Below are 15,749 nucleotides of genomic sequence, written 5' to 3'. Positions count from 1 at the left end.
TTTATACCTATATAAGGGCATGAATTGGGAAAATTACAATAGGGTCCTAAAATGTTCCACAACATACCGTAAACCGCAGATAGTGCCGATGGGCAGGCAGGACAGGAATATAAAAATAGGCATCCTGCAAGTCCAACGCTACCATCCAGTCTCCTGGATTCAGGGCAGACGAGACCTGGGACAACATGAGAGACTATGAGCTCAGAGATCAAGGATAAGACGAAGGACCTTGACATTTTTGGGAACCAGAAAGTAGCGGGAACAACCACCACAGCCTAGTTCTGGCACCAGAACCCTTGGCCGAGAGATCCGCGACCTCCTTGCGGAGAAAGGACCGATGATCCTCTGTGAGTGGGTCGCGAGATGGTGGCATGTGGGATGGGGTAGTCTCAAAGGGGAGGGAGTAGCCCCTTCAGACAATCTGCAAACCCCACCTGTCCTATGTTAAAGACTGCTAGTGGGGCAGGTGATGGCAAATCATGCCGACAACTGTGTGCCCATGGTGGAAAAAAGGTAGACTAGTAGGGTTTGAGGATGCTGCAGTAGCAGGGTGGCGAACTGACCAGACCGCAGGCCACCTGACCCATGAGGTCTGCGTATACTGTGCACTCGGCCACGCAGGAGAGCTGGAGGTGCAAGTTGGTGCAGCTGCAAGCCCCTTTCACAGCCACGAAAGTAACAAAAGGCAGATTGAGGTGGACGTGGGGCAGCAGAGCTAAGGAACTAGCCATAGAATGAGAATCCTTAATGCCCTCAAGCGCGGAATCTGCCTCGTCTCTGAAGAGACTGGTGCCATCGAAGGGAATGTCCATAAGGGAAGCTAGGACATCCCCCGAAAAGTCAGTGGGCCTCAGCCAGGCATGGCACCTAAGGGCATCTGTCATGGAAACCGCTCTGCCCAACGAGTCAGTCGTTTCAAATCTGCATCGAATAGTGAACGACTGATGCTGCGGCGGCGCCGACTGATGCTGCGGCGGCGCCGACTGATGCTGCGGCGGCGCCGACTGATGCTGCGGCGGCGCCGACTGATGCTGCGGCGGCGCCGACTGATGCTGCGGCGGCGCCGACTGATGCTGCGGCGGCGCCGACTGATGCTGCGGCGGCGCCGACTGATGCTGGGGCCGCGCCGAGTGATGCTGGGGCCGCGCCGAGTGATGCTGGGGCCGCGCCGAGTGATGCTGGGGCCGCGCCGAGTGATGCTGCGGCCGCGCCGAGTGATGCTGCGGCGGCGCCGAGTGATGCTGCGGCGGCGCAGAGTGATGCTGCGGCGGCGCAGAGTGATGCTGCGGCGGCGCAGAGTGATGCTGCGGTGGCGCAGAGTGATGCTGCGGTGGCGCAGAGTGATGCTGCGGTGGCGCGGAGTGCTGCTGTGGTGGTGTGAAGTGATGCTGTGGTGGTGCTGAGTGATGCTGTGGTGGTGCTGAGTGATACTGCTGTGACACTGTTTTTGCTAGTTAGAGTGGGTAGAAGAGGGGTAGAGGGGTAGAAGAGGAATAGAAGAGGGATAGGAGGGATAGGAGGGGTAGAAGAGGGGTATATAAGGGGTAGTAGAGGGGTAAAAGAGGGTTAGAGGGGTAGAAGAGGGTTAGAAGAGGTGCAGAGTTGTATAAGAGGGGTAGAAGAGGGATCGAAGAGGGGGGGTAGAGGGGTAGAAGGGTATAAGAGTGGTAGAGGGGTAGAAGAGTAGAGGGTTAGTAGAGGTGTAGAAGAGGTATAGAAGAGGGGTAGAGGGGTATAAGAGGGGTAGAATGGTAGATATGGGCTATAAGGGTAGAAGAGGGGTAGAGGTGTTGAAGAAGGATAGAAGGGGTAGAAGAGGGGTGAAAGGGTAGAAGAGGGGTAAAAGGGTAGTAGAGGGTTAAAAGAGGGATAGAAGAGGGTAGAAGAGGGGTAAAAGGGTAGAAGAGGGGTAAAAGAGGGTAGAATGGGGTAGAAGTGGGTAGAAGAGGGGTAGAAGTGAGGAAGAGGGGTAGAAGTGGGGTATGGGGTAGAAGTGGGGTAGAAGAGTAGAGGGGTAGAAGTGGGGTAGAAGAGTAGAGGGGTAGAAGAGTAGAGGGGTAGAAGAGGGGTAGAAGGGGGTTAGAGGGGTTGAAGGGTAGAAGAGGGATAGATGAGGGGTAGGTTGGTGCAAATAAGTGGCAGTGTGAGCACTTACCATTCCAGTGTGGAATGTTTGCCCTTCCGTGGAAGAAGTGTCTAGTGAGAAGTACAGGCAAATCAAACTGACGAAAACAGAGGGGGAGAAGGGAGGGGGGGAGTGCGAGCAGAGCAGCATGAGTCACAGCAATCTAAAAAAAAAAAAAGCTGACAAGAAGGGCGGATTAGCAATTTGAGGATAGGTCGCAGAGGGAAGTCAATTTCAGGCAGCTCGTCTGGGTGCCTACACCTCCATCTGCAGTCCGCAGGTATAAGATGGTGTCAGAAGTGCACAAAGTGTGCTTGAGCACAGTAGTTTTACAACTCCGTAATCCAAACGCACATGGTCTACCTCCCCCAGCGCACCTCAATATAATGCATCTGGTCATGTTGATGTCCATGTCAGGCGACTGGCAGAGAAACAATGGGTGATGCACCTACACCAGATTGTAGGCTTTTCATGTAGGGTAGAAAAGGCGTGGGTTGGTGCAAAGAAGTGGCAGTGTGAGCACTTACCATTCCAGTCTGGAATGTTTGCCCGCCCAAAAAAGCTTACAAGGCGGGGATGGACATGTTGGAAGAAGTGCCTAGTGAGAAGTACAGGTGGTCACAGATGATTAGAGTACATACATTTTAAATAATTTGACAATAGACTGGTAGCGAGACCAGTATAGGAAGGCCTGTCCGAACAAGTTATTTACAACATTTATTACACTTTTTTTTATAAACTGCAACATCAGGCAAGGGGAATGGGATGCGATACAGGCCCTAAGTAGGGGGGTAGTGCGTCGACGTTTCGACTTGGCTTGTGCTTAGAGGGTGACTTGTACCTCCGCTGCGAGTCTTCCTCAGGACAAAGGGGGGACAGGGGGCAACCAAATCCTGGTGCCGCTCAGGCATTCCAGGTAATGCACTGGAGCTTGAGTACCTTGGTATCTAATTAATTTTGATCCGTTTTTGAGTATATGAAATTAAATATACCAGGGGGGAGTGCGTGCGGAGCAGCATGAGTCACAGCAATCTAAAAAAAAAGAGCTTGCGAGAAGGGCGGGGGAGAAAGGAGGGGGCAGTGCAGGCAGAGGTGACAAGATGGTCGGGTGGAGAACGGCAGTGTACATCTGCATTTTAAAACACCTTTTAATCTACCTAGGGTGATTCTATGGCTTCATGAGGCCATCTGACTAGGTCATGTGCTTATATTGACTCTATTTAAATCATGTACACCTGCACTTTAAAACAGCCATGTGACTTTATGATTTTATGAGTTCCTCTGAAAAAGTTGTGTGCCATGTTCGCACTGCTTTTTAGCCTGTACATTTGCACTTTAAAACACATTTTTAACTTTCCTGGGGTCTACACTCATACAATAGCACAATTGCTTAGGGTTTCTTGGTTTGCTTTAGAAAACTATGATTATTGGTTTCTCTTCTCTTGCTAGAATTTTAATTCATTGCTGCAAATAAAGTTTACTTACATACTTAATTAAGAAATTACATAGCTGCTCAACTTGGAGCTCTTAGCCCTCTGCAAACAAAATAAATAAATACCACCATTAGCCAGTGCAATTCAAAGCAGAAGAAACAAATGAACTAGGCAGTCATGTGGCTGTTTTATTGTTTCATTTTTTTATAATGCCGGGGGCCCAGCATCTTTCCAACAATAACGTTTTTTGAAAAATATTACAAAACAAAAACGAGCATTGACAAAGCAAAAAGACTGTCAACTTACACCAGATCTAGTGGCTTTGCCAGTGCTTGCTGTCAAAATTGTTATGGCAATCTAGGAGTTTCAATTTGACCTGAGTTAATCATTAGTTTCTCATTAATTACTAGTAATTAAAACAAGACGGTCGTTAAATAGGGCGAGGCCGTGCCGCTTGCATCGTAGGTATTGTATATATGCCACTCACGGAAATTTGTCCTTAAATGACTGCTGTTTTAACTTTATCCTAAGTTTCACCAGTTCAGATAACTTCAATGGAGAATTTAAAGCCCCCTTGGCCGTTTTATCTCAATCTTCCTATTCGTTGCACCCGACTGCTGACCGGTCCGGAATGATATGAAATACCTGGACTTTACCATTAACGTAAAGCCTGGAAACAAATCCAGTTTGCTGCGCATGCATACCGTCTACCGACCTCCCACAGGTGGAACGCAGTCCTGGTACGCAGCTGTGGTTGATCTCACGCAGCACGTGCACGCATTGACTGGCAGTTTACATGCGCCTCTGACACAATGGCCTCCCCATGGGGCTCTGATGACATGGAGTGCAAATGTGACACACATTTCCAGCTCCCCCTAGACTTTCTTTCAGCGTGCAATACGTAAAACTAGGTGTACAAAAATAGCGCAATATATACCAGAGTATGGATAAACGCATACATTACGAAATGGTACCTTTACGCTCGAGTCTTGAGGGGAGGCACGTAAAGAACAAGTTACTTACCTTCGGTAACGCTTTTTCTGGTAGATACAATATCTGCCTGTGGATTTCTCACCTTGTGAATATCCCCCTGCGTCAGCAGCATTCGGAAATTCTTTTTGTAGCTTCGCGCCGACGTGGAACGAGGTCACAGAGGCACGGCATCGCGCGCGACTCCGCTGACATCACCGACACCATATTAGGCCCTCGCCGGCATGATGACATCAGTTCCGCCCTTTTTTTCGTGCCTTCAAGGCACACGGACGGACCGATGACAGCAGATATATACACAGTATACACAGTACACAAATGTCAAGATGACACACACAGTGTGAAGCAAATGCAGTAATGCAATTGAAATAAAACATCTCCTTGACAATAAAAACATTTACATTACAATAAACTCAGGTATAAAAGAGTGGACAACGGGGAGGCGGGTGGGTCAGTGAGGAATCCACAGGCAGAGCTTACCAGAAAAAGCGTTACCGAAGGTAAGTAACTTGTTCTTCTGATAGATACATCTGCCAGTGGATTCCTCACCTTGTGAATAGAGTCCCACAGCAGTCCCCACTCCCGGAGGAGGGTATCCACTCTCCTATACCTGAAAGTCCTGGAGGACAGCGCGCGCAAAGTGGCCCTCCCTCCTCACTTCGGTATCTAAGCAGTAATGCTTCGCGAAAGTGTGGAGGGAGGCCCAAGTAGCCGCTCTACAAATGTCCTCAACAGGAACACCCCTAGACAAAGCAGAAGTTGATGACTTTGCTCTAGTAGAATCAGCTCTTATACCCTCTGGAGGGTCCTTACCCGCCAGGGCGTAGCAAATCTTAATGCAGAGGATAATCCACCTCGAGAGCCTGCGCTTGTGCACCGCCTTCCCCTTCTTGCAGCCAGCAAAACCAACAAACAGCTGGTCATCAAACCTGAACTCTTGTGTCCTGTCTAGTCAAAAGCTCACCGCCCTCTTAGAGTCCAAGCGGTGTAGTCTCTCCTCCTCCTTGGAAGGGTGAGGGGGAGGATAAAAGGTAGGGAGGGTAACGGACTGCCCCAGATGGAAAGGAGTTACCACTTTAGGCAGAAAAGCAGCCCTAGTCCTGAGAACCATTCTTTCAGCATGAATGGATAAAAATGGGGGCTTAGAACTAAGAGCTTGAAGCTCACTTACCCTCCTTGCCGAGGTAATTGCCACCAGAAAAATAGTCTTTAAAGACAAAAGTCTCAAGGGACATGTGTGTAAAGGTTCAAAAGGAGAACCCATCAAGAACGTAAGAACACGGTTCAAGTCCCATTGAGGCACAATAAAAGGTGTAGGAGGGAATTTATTGGTAAGGCCCTTAATGAAACGTAAAACAACAGGAGACTTACACAAAGAGGGCTGGTCTGGCAAACAAAGGAAAGCCGACAAGGCAGACAAATAACCTTTGATAGTTGCCACAGCAAAACCCTGCTGGGCCAATGAAAGAGCAAATTGTAGTATATTGAACAAACTAGCCCTTAAAAGGGTCAACGGACTTCTCCCCGCACCAAGCAACAAATTTAGACCATCTATAAGAATAGATGGATTTCTTGGAGTCATGCCTGGCCGATAAGATGACATCCACCACATCGTGCGGGAGAGAAAAGGAAATCACGTTGCCCCGCTCAATCTCCAGGCATGAAGGTGTAAGGTCTGGAGGTGGGGGTGTAGAACCTGCCCCTCCATCTGGGAGAGGAGATCTGCCCTGTGAGGGAGACGGAGCGGAGGGCACGAGGAGAGGTGGAGAAGATCTGTATACCACACTCTTATTGGCCAATCCGGTGCGATCAATATGACTTGGGCCCGGTCTTGGCGAACCTTCCTCAGAACCCGAGTAATCAAAGGTATGGGAGGAAACGCGTAAAGGAGTTGCGAGTCACAACTCAACTGAAACGCATCCCCCAAGGCTCCCTGCATTGGAAACTGGAGGCTGCAGAATGACAGGCAGTGAGCATTCTCGCGAGTGGCGAACAGGTCCACCTGAGGAGTTCCCCACGTCCGGAAGACGTGACGAACTACCTCTGGATGAAGCCTCCACTCGTGGTCGGCTGAGAACTGCCGACTGAAAGTGTCTGCACGTACGTTCAGAACTCCGGCCAGATGATTTGCCATCAGACAAATCTGATGGTCCTGAATCCAGGACCAGAGACGCAGAGCCTCTCTGTAGAGACACTGCGACCCTACTCCTCCCTGCTTGTTGACATACCACATCGCGGTGGTGTTGTCTGTCAGGACCTGAACCGACCGATCGCGAAGGGATGTGAGGAAGGCCTTGAGCGCCAGACGTATCGCCCGCAATTCCAGAAGGTTGGTGTGAAGCAACCTTTCCTCTGGAGACCAAAGACCCTTGACCTCCAGGTCCCCCAGATGAGCACCCCACCCTAGAGTGGATGCATCCGTTATCACTGTGGCCATCGACGGAGGCAACTGGAAAGGCTTTCCTTGTGACAGATTGCTTTCCACGCTCCACCAAGACAGATCCGCTGCAGTTTCTGTCGAGATCCTCACTGACTCCCTGAGATCTCCTTTGTGCTGATACCACTGCCTGCGGAGGCACCACTGAAGTGCCCTCGCGTGCCAGCGTGCATGGTTGACCAATAGAATGCAAAAAAGCCATCAGACCGAGCAGGCGAAGGACCTTCAGGACTGGAACGACCGCTCCATTGAAAAATAAAGGAATCATTTCCTGTATGTCGCGAATCCTTTGAGGAGGAGGGAATGCACGACACACAGTAGTGTCCAGTACCACACCTATGAACAGGTTGCGCTGGGAGGGCACCAGGTGAGATTTGGGTACATTTATCGAAAAACCCAACCTGTGCAACAACTGAGTTGTCTCTTGCAAATGATGGAGCACTATCTCTGGAGATTCCGCCTTGATCAGCCAATCATCCAGATACGGCAATACAGGAATCCCCGATCTTCTGAGATGTGCTGCCACCACAGCCATCATCTTGGTGAAGACTCGAGGCGCAGTAGTAAGTCCAAACGGTAGGACCGCAAACTGGTAGTGCTGCGATCCAACCGTGAAACGGACATACTTTCTGTGCGACTTCAGGATCGGGATATGAAAATACGCATCCAGCGCTTGAAGAACCTGAGCAAGAGTGAGCATCTTGAACTTCTCCTGCTTCAGATAAAAGTTCAAGATCCTGAGATCCAGGATTAGACGGAGCCTGCCATCCTTCTTGGGGATCAGAAAATACCGGGAGTAGCATCCCTGACCCCTCTCCTGCTCTGGAACCACCTGTATTGCACCCTTTCTGAACAGAGCCAGGACTTCTTCCTGCAGAAGCAGCAGATGGTCCTCCGAACAATAACCCTGGCAAGGAAGGTAATTGGGGGGAAATTCCCGAAAAGGAAGAGCATACCCATTCTCCACAAGATTGAGAACCCAAAGATCTGATGTTATCAATTCCCAATCTCGTAGAAAATGGGTAAGCCGGCCCCCCACTGGGCCCACATGATCCGGAATGGCGGATCTAGGGCTGCTTTGCTGCGGTGGTAGGGGGCTGGGAAGGAGAAGAGGAGGAGGAGGAGGCTTGACGACCTCTAGGACGAGCTTGTTGTCTTCCCCTGTATGACTTGCACAGGGTGTTTTGCTGTTGTGGCTGCTGCTGCGTTGTTTTATAGCAACGAAAGGAAGACCTGCCTAATCCTCTGAAGCGCCTTCCAGTAGTACCCCTGGTCTGAAGACCCAAAGATTTCGCCGTGGCCCTGCTGTCCTGGAACGTTCTAAGGCAGCGTCAGCCTTCTTGCCAAACAATCCTGAACCATCAAATGGCAAGTCCATAAGCGCAGACTGAACATCAGCAGAGAACTCCGATGATTTTAGCCATGCAGCTCTCCTAGTGGCCACCGAAGAGCCCATGACTCTCGCCACCGAATCAGCCGTGTCCAGCCCACTCTGAATCACTTGCCTCGCACCAGCTTGAGTGTCTGAAATTACCTCCTGAAAGTCCTTTCTATCCACCTCAGGAATTTTCGGCAACAACTGCTTCACGGAATCCATTATGGCATGGATGTACCGCCCCATCAGACAAGTAGCGTTGGTAGACTTTAATGCCATACTAGCTGAGGAGAAGACCTTCTTGGCAGCCTGATCTTGCTTCCTGGATTCTTTTTCCCCAGGAACCTGCGGAAAAGCACCCGCAGACTTCTTAGAACAGGCAGCCTGCACAACCAGGCTCTCAGGCAGAGGGTGAGTTGATAAAAAGTCCGGGTCACCAGGTGCAACCCAGTACCTCCTCGCAACAGCCCTTGAAACCGCAGGAGCTGTCAAAGGCTTCTTCCAAACTTCGTAGATGGGTTCAGCTAATGCATCATTAAATGGCAGCATCGGTTCAATAACTGAAGAAGGCGAGTGAAGGACTTCAGTAAGAATATTTGATTTGTACTCTGCAGTGGGCAGAGTAATGTTCAACAAGCCTGCCGCCTTTTTAATCACAACGTGATATGGCACCACATCTTTGGAAGGTACATCTGACACAGAAGCCAAATCCTACTCAGGAGAAAGTTAAAGTCCACTGGCCTCTCTTAGGTCATCAAAAGGATCATCAGAATCCTGTAACTCTCCTTCCTCCACGTCAGCATACTGATACTGTTCTTTCTCCAGTAGTCTCTGAGCTTCACGCCGTGACCTCATTTTCAGAAACGAAGTCGACGGATCCGGAACCGAATCCGCCGGGGTCAGAGCCGGCGTCGAAACCAAAGTCGGGCGAGGAATTTTCACCCGAGGTCGAACAGGATCCTGCAACGAAGACGTGGGCACCGGTGTCGATGGAACCGGCGTCGATGGAGTCGGCGTCAAAGGCTTCGGCGGCGGCCGAAAACGCCACTGCGGTGCTAGAGCCGGCATGAAGGGCGCAGGAGCATAAGCCTGGGGAACACCCAAGTTAAAAGCCATAGGACCAACAGGTGCTCCAGAGGGGTACATTGCCCTGGAGTAAACCCCAAACACAGCATTCAGGAACTGGGATGGATCCTGACCTGGAACCGGAAAGGCTGGATACAGGCCACCAGGTTGCTCACGAGGAGGCGGAGTCGTCACGACGTCGATCTCCTCCACGGGCTGCGGTACTGGGGTCGACGAACCCGCAGGCACCGGAACCTCGACTTCACCAACCTCCTCCACCTCACCTTCTTCCTCCTGACCAGAAGGATTAGATTGATCCGGAGAAGGGTTCGCCTGCTGCTTCGGAGATCCTGGCGAATTCGCACGCGAAGCCTCACCATCAGAGTCCTGCACCTTCGACGCCGAAGACTCCACTTCCTTATGAAGAAGCCTCACTTGCGACTTCGGCCTCGAACTCGAGTCCTTCCCCGAGAGATGACGTGACTCATGGCTCCTCTTCTTATGATTCTGCCTCGAGGACCTTGAAGCATGGGCTGATGACGACTCCAAACGCGACCTCGATCGAGACCTCGACCGCCGAGACCTCAAAGCCTTCTTATCTTTTTTATTCTTCAGCTTCGCCACAAGGAGCTTCGTCTCCCTCTCCCGAAGGGCCTTAGGAGTCATTTTCTTGCAAGATGGGCAATCCTCGACATCATGGTCGGAGCTCAGGCACCAGACGCAGCATTCATGCGGGTCAGTTATAGACATAGTCTTGCCACATTCTCCGCAAGCCTTAAAACCAGTCTTCCTCGAAGTCATCTCGATAGAAGACAAAGATACAGTGAAATTAACACAGAGTAACAAAGTTACTATAAAGCTACTGCACGATCCCAGAAAAACTGTTCGCGACGACGACGCGGAAAAAAGGGAACTGATGTCATCACGCCGGCGTGGGCCTAATATGGTGTCGGTGACGTCAGCGGAGTCGCGCGTGATGCCGTGCCTCTGAGACGTTGTTCCACGTCGGCGCGAAGCTACAAAAAGAATTTCAGAATTCTGCTGACGCAGGGGGATATTCACAAGGTGAGGAATCCACTGGCAGATGTATCTATCAGAATGTCCAGATGTTAGTGAACTACATACTGGCAAACAAGTCAACGTAAACACTTGCCATGCACAAGTCAAATGATACACTATTTGTCCCACAGTGTTCACGCTTTAAATTTTTTTTTTTTTTTTTAAAGAATAGTTTCTGCTACTTTTGTTATTTTCATCCGGCCAATCTGAGTTACCTATGGTAGGTGTAGGACTGCACAGAGTCCATTCTGAAACCACGATTCACACACGTGGAGCCCAGAAGCGTTTCTCTTCCGACTTCTCCGAGAGAATAACATGTTTTTTTAAGTATCTGGACGGTTTATTTTAAAGGCATCCAGGATGTTGTGACCCTAAACTAACGGCATGAAGTGGATTAGAAAGTATTGAGACTTAATAAGCCTTTTTTAGTCATTATTCAATCAACCCTCGCCTCCTAGGAGAAGTCTGTAAACCACTCTCATCAGAAAGAGCTGTCTCAGAATTGGGGAAGGGGGAGTGCAAGCGGAGCAGCATGAGTCACAGCAATCTAAAAAAAAAAAAAGCTGACAAGAAGGGTGGGGGGAGTGAGGGGCTATTGCAAGCAGAGCAAGGCTTAATGAGATAAGAAAGGCTGCGCGCATTTTCACACGCACATGCACGAAAGCTTTAGGCCAGGAAAAGCTTGCGGGTAGCACTTTGAAAAGCCCCTTACTAAAAGTCGAGCAAGCAGCGCATGTGCTGCTCTAGGCTCTACCTAAAAATTGGAAATAAATTGGTGGAAAAAAAAAAATCGCAGGCCGAGAAAGTAACATTTAAATCCTCCTATCAAAAAAATAAAATAACATGGAAGGGATATATCTCCGCGCAATTAATCCAATCGGTTAATTCCACTAAGGAACTCTATAGGATTCTTAAATAATTTAAGTCCCCTAACGCCTGCACCAAACCTATCCCTGTCTCTCAAGTTAGATGTGACAACATCTCAAATTGTTTTGAAGACAAAATTGGCAACATCTATAACAAATTTCCTAGGGACTACAGTACTTCAGATACCTCAATCACATTTTTTACAGATCCCAGAAAGAAAGACGCCGTCTTAGCAAGCTTTCCACCCCAGCAGGTTTCTCAAGTTGAAGAGATGATAAAAATGTCTAAGTCAGTTTCCCCTATTGACATTATGCCAGCCAGAGTGTTTGCTCTATTAGCCAAGCATTTCACCCCTTCAACCTGCACCTTATTAACCCACTCCCTGAGCGAGGGGAAAGTGCCCCATGTATGGAAACACGCTCAAGTTCTTCCGATTTGTTAAAAGGTCAATGCTTCTTCTACAGAGCTATCTATCACCCGATTTCACTCATTCCGCTCATGAGCAAACTTCTTGAAGGATATCAACTCTAAGCTCATGGAACATATTGAATCCCAAGTATGTCTTGACTCCTCACTGTCTGGTTTTAGACCAAAATACTCTACCAAATCTACCCTTAAAGGTGTCACAGACTTCATTAAACTTTGTCTAGATAATATCTATCAAGGCAGTATCATTAGTGCTGCTGGACTTGTCCGCAGCCTTTGATACTGTAGCCCACCATAAGCTATGCTTATGACTCATTGAAATTGGTATTATGGGGCCAGCCCTTTCAATGGCTCTCAAGCTTCTCAGAGTATCGCACACAGACAGTTAATTTGGACCCCTTCCGCTCCTGAGCCAGATCTCTTACAAAGGGGGTACCGCAGGGCTTGTGCATCAGTCCCACATTATTTAATATATTAGTGGCCCCCCTTGCAAATATCATTAGAGCATGGTTTTGTTCCCTTTTCGTATGCAGACGATACACTACTTTTACTTTTGTTTAATAATAATTCTGTGGCTACAAAACAGCTCTTTGCGAATGGCATGCGAGCCATTTCTGACTGGATGATGCAGAATTTTCTCCAGTTGAATGCCGATAAAACTGAAGATCTTCTGTTCAGCAAAGCACAAATTTTGTGGTCCCCGATTGGTGGCCATCAGAATTAGGCCAGGCTCTCACCCCTACAACCAAGGCAAAAACCTAGGAGTCTATCTGGACCACTTCTTATCTATGAAAGATCAAGTTGCAACCATGTCAGGCACCTGCTTTTATATGCTGAAGCTTCTACGGAGAGTGATCCGTTTTCTTCCCGTATCAGTGCACAAGACCCTGATCCAAGCTCTGGAAGTCAGTCAACTCGACTACTGCAATGCACTTTTGGCAGCTGCAAACGACACTGTGCTAAATAGGTTGCAAAATGGTCCAGAACACAGGAGCACACCTGGCCCTCAATATGCCTCCTAGAACAGCATCTCTAACACTATTGAGACGCCTCCACTGAATTCGTAAAAGAATCAAGTTTAAAATCTGCTGCTTGGTCCATAAAACAATCTATGATAGGGGCCCTAGGTATCTGTTGGAAAAACTAGTTATTTATCTACCAATCAGCTCCCTGCGCTCTAGAGAGAAGGCTCTGCTTGTCATCCCACGGTTTAACAAAGTACGTGCCGGTGGCAAAACCTTTGTCTACTTGGCCCCGCAATACTGGAACTCGCTTCCCGTCCCCCTATGCAAGTGCCTGAATTGTCTCAAGTTCAGGAAACTACTGAAAACAGAACTATTTAGCAATTGATCGCCTGCTCTGACCACTGTTCCTCAGCTGATAGCACGGAGTTACCCCTCTGGGGGTGATTCCAGTGCTCTACAAATCCTTGATTCATTGAGCACACATGGCTCAAACTATAAATTACTGAAAATGTGCCCCCTCTATTGAACGCATGCACACAGATCAACCCACATGCACAATTTAGCCATACTAAAAGAATTTCAATTTGAAGGTAACTTTGGCACCCTCATAACATGGTCCGAGCGATCTAGCTGGATAAGCTTTGCCACCTCAAAGGGACATTAGATCAAATTACACTCATCACGCCCTTCATCAAAGGTACACATTCAACAGCACCTTTATGCACAATTCACACCAAGCAACGCAGCTAGTGGAGATTTTGTCACCTCAATGGTATATATAATAAGGATCCTGTAGAAGTTACTCGAGTGACAAATACATACTGAATAGCATCAAAGCCACATAAATATCACCACCACATAAGGCCAAACAATGGACAACTGTACAGCCCAGCAGAAAAAATATATAAACAAACATCTATTCCCTGTCATATATACAGGATCTAAGTGGTCAATTTCAATATAATCTATCTATAAACAATACACTGATTTACACAACCATTTCCAGGTGCCATCCAATATCACACACATCTAAATCTGTAGAAAAACCGAACTAAACAATTTTTAACAGATCACCTTGACTGGTCAAAGCAAATTCCAAAACCGTTAAAGGTACCCAGATCACAAACGTGGTTTGAGAACATACAAATGGCAGAATGACCTATACAAATGTACATAACCCAACATAACATCCCATTAGCAAGTTTGTTTCTTCACCAACAATCGCTAGTCAATCAGTCTAAATTGATTAATCAATGGAAGGCACTTAGAAAATCAGCGTCTCATCAGCACTGAACGATGAGCATATACATTTTTATAGGTCGGTACTTGCTTCAAATTGTTTTTTCAAACTGACGGTGCACATTAGAGTGGAGAGAAAATATACTTGAGAAGTAAAAACGTATTCAATCATGACAATATTTGGGCTCATCATAATAATATGCTCACTCCCTTCGATGGCAGGTGCAGGAAGGGGCAGGGTCACTTCAGCATGCATGGTGTTGTCTGCACATTTTCTTTTTCTTTTTTCTTTTTTTACTGCATCGGGGAAGAGACGCAAGAGGTTACCCTCTGTATGCTGCACAGACTGAAGCGAATAAAAAGTCAAACAAGCCAGCACAATATATGTGCTATTTAGAACCTAGCAGTGGAGCAGAGGGCTGAAGTGTCGCACACATTCATAGGTCACTCCTCTGCAAAACGTATAACATAGTTTCAGTCAAGGTTGTTTGGGGTAATAGAATAATTGCAATCCTTACATCACAGCTTGCGGGTTTTCAAAATCTGCTTCACTGAAATATTAAGATAAGAGGCCTTACTTGCATCTTTATATTTAAACTGGGTAACAATGACTTCTGCAGCCATAGCTGAACTTTTTGCGTTTGAAAAGTCATCAGCAATATTTTGCAAAGGTAAACTCCTTTACACTTCAAAAAACTATTCAGTGCACAAAATATCTCAGCTGAAGGTTCTTGGTCATAATTTCACAAATGAAATAGCAGTTAATTTTCATCAAAGTTACAAATTAACCAGTTATTTCTCAATTATATAAACCCATAAACGCTGAATAGCCCAACCTAAAAGCTGGTTTGCAGAACACCTTTATTAAAGAGTAGACATCTCTGCAAATACAGTAAACATGAAAAGCCTATATAAAGGCAACATTTCAATTTACATTTTTAATAATTTCAAAGACAACACGCACAGGAATTAACAAACCCAATTATAAAACTATAATGGTTCAAAAGCACACACAAGCCTTGCTGTCCAAAAACAGTTGAAGACATCATAGAAAGTAAGGTTAAGAATAATTGCCACAATCATTTTCAAATTAAGAAAAGCGAAAAAAGTATTTTTGTGTTGATGGGTGAGCTTAACGAATACAAAGATTTTCTGTGAATTACTTACATCAGAATACTGAAAAAGTAGTCATAAATAGGCAAATAAGTGTTAAATTGAATCTTGAAGTAATTGCCTAATTGGCCTTAGGGATTGAACAAAGCCTGTTCTTATTAAATGTGGTTAGACTTCCCATTGCAATCCTTTAACGAGGACAAAGAACCAACAGATTCCTTTTGGCACCTTTTTTCAAGGAAAAAGATAGACGGCAACGCTGAAAAAAACGGAGGCCCAAAGAATCTAGCTACCCTAAAATTGCAGTCATGGAGAGGATCCATTATTTGCCTTGAGGTGGCTTAGTTTGTTAACCGAATCAAGAAATAAAAAGTTAGAAAGATTACATTGCCTCAATATATATTGTGCCTCATATTCTAAGTATTATATGCAATGTTATTAATACCATAATTAATCATCGGACCACTTGCCAGAACAGCAAGACATGGCCTGCGTCATAAAGTCTTGCCTCACATACTTATGAGATCACCCAACCTTTCTAGGAATGTGGTGGCTATAGGAGTCTATCCCAAAAATATGCTGCCATTAAAGAGGGTCAGTGAGATGCAAAAAAAAAAAAAAAAAAATAGTCCATGCAGATTAGGAAAGATGTTTA

At 47.1% G+C, this 15,749-nt stretch overlaps 1 protein-coding gene across 2 annotated transcripts in view; it reads right to left on the bottom strand.

The window, feature by feature from the left end:
* Nucleotides 1–15,749, bottom strand: part of CCNK (cyclin K) — a 414,782-nt gene that overhangs the window by 183,942 nt on the left and 215,091 nt on the right. Inside the window, exon 11 of one of the 2 annotated variants that reach the window (XM_078660137.1) lies at nucleotides 14,189–14,278. The exons of the other annotated variant lie outside the window; for it this stretch is intronic. Within the exon in view, the coding sequence (XP_078516263.1) occupies nucleotides 14,189–14,278 (90 nt within the window). The remainder of the gene's footprint in view (nucleotides 1–14,188; nucleotides 14,279–15,749) is intronic. 2 annotated transcript variants of the gene reach the window in all.

Source organism: Lissotriton helveticus, chromosome 9 (genome assembly GCF_964261635.1).
Source record: "Lissotriton helveticus chromosome 9, aLisHel1.1, whole genome shotgun sequence".
In the NCBI taxonomy this organism is placed as follows: Eukaryota; Metazoa; Chordata; class Amphibia; order Caudata; family Salamandridae; genus Lissotriton; species Lissotriton helveticus.
Note: the sequence above shows the minus strand (reverse complement) of the source record. Positions and strands in the feature narration are given on the sequence as shown.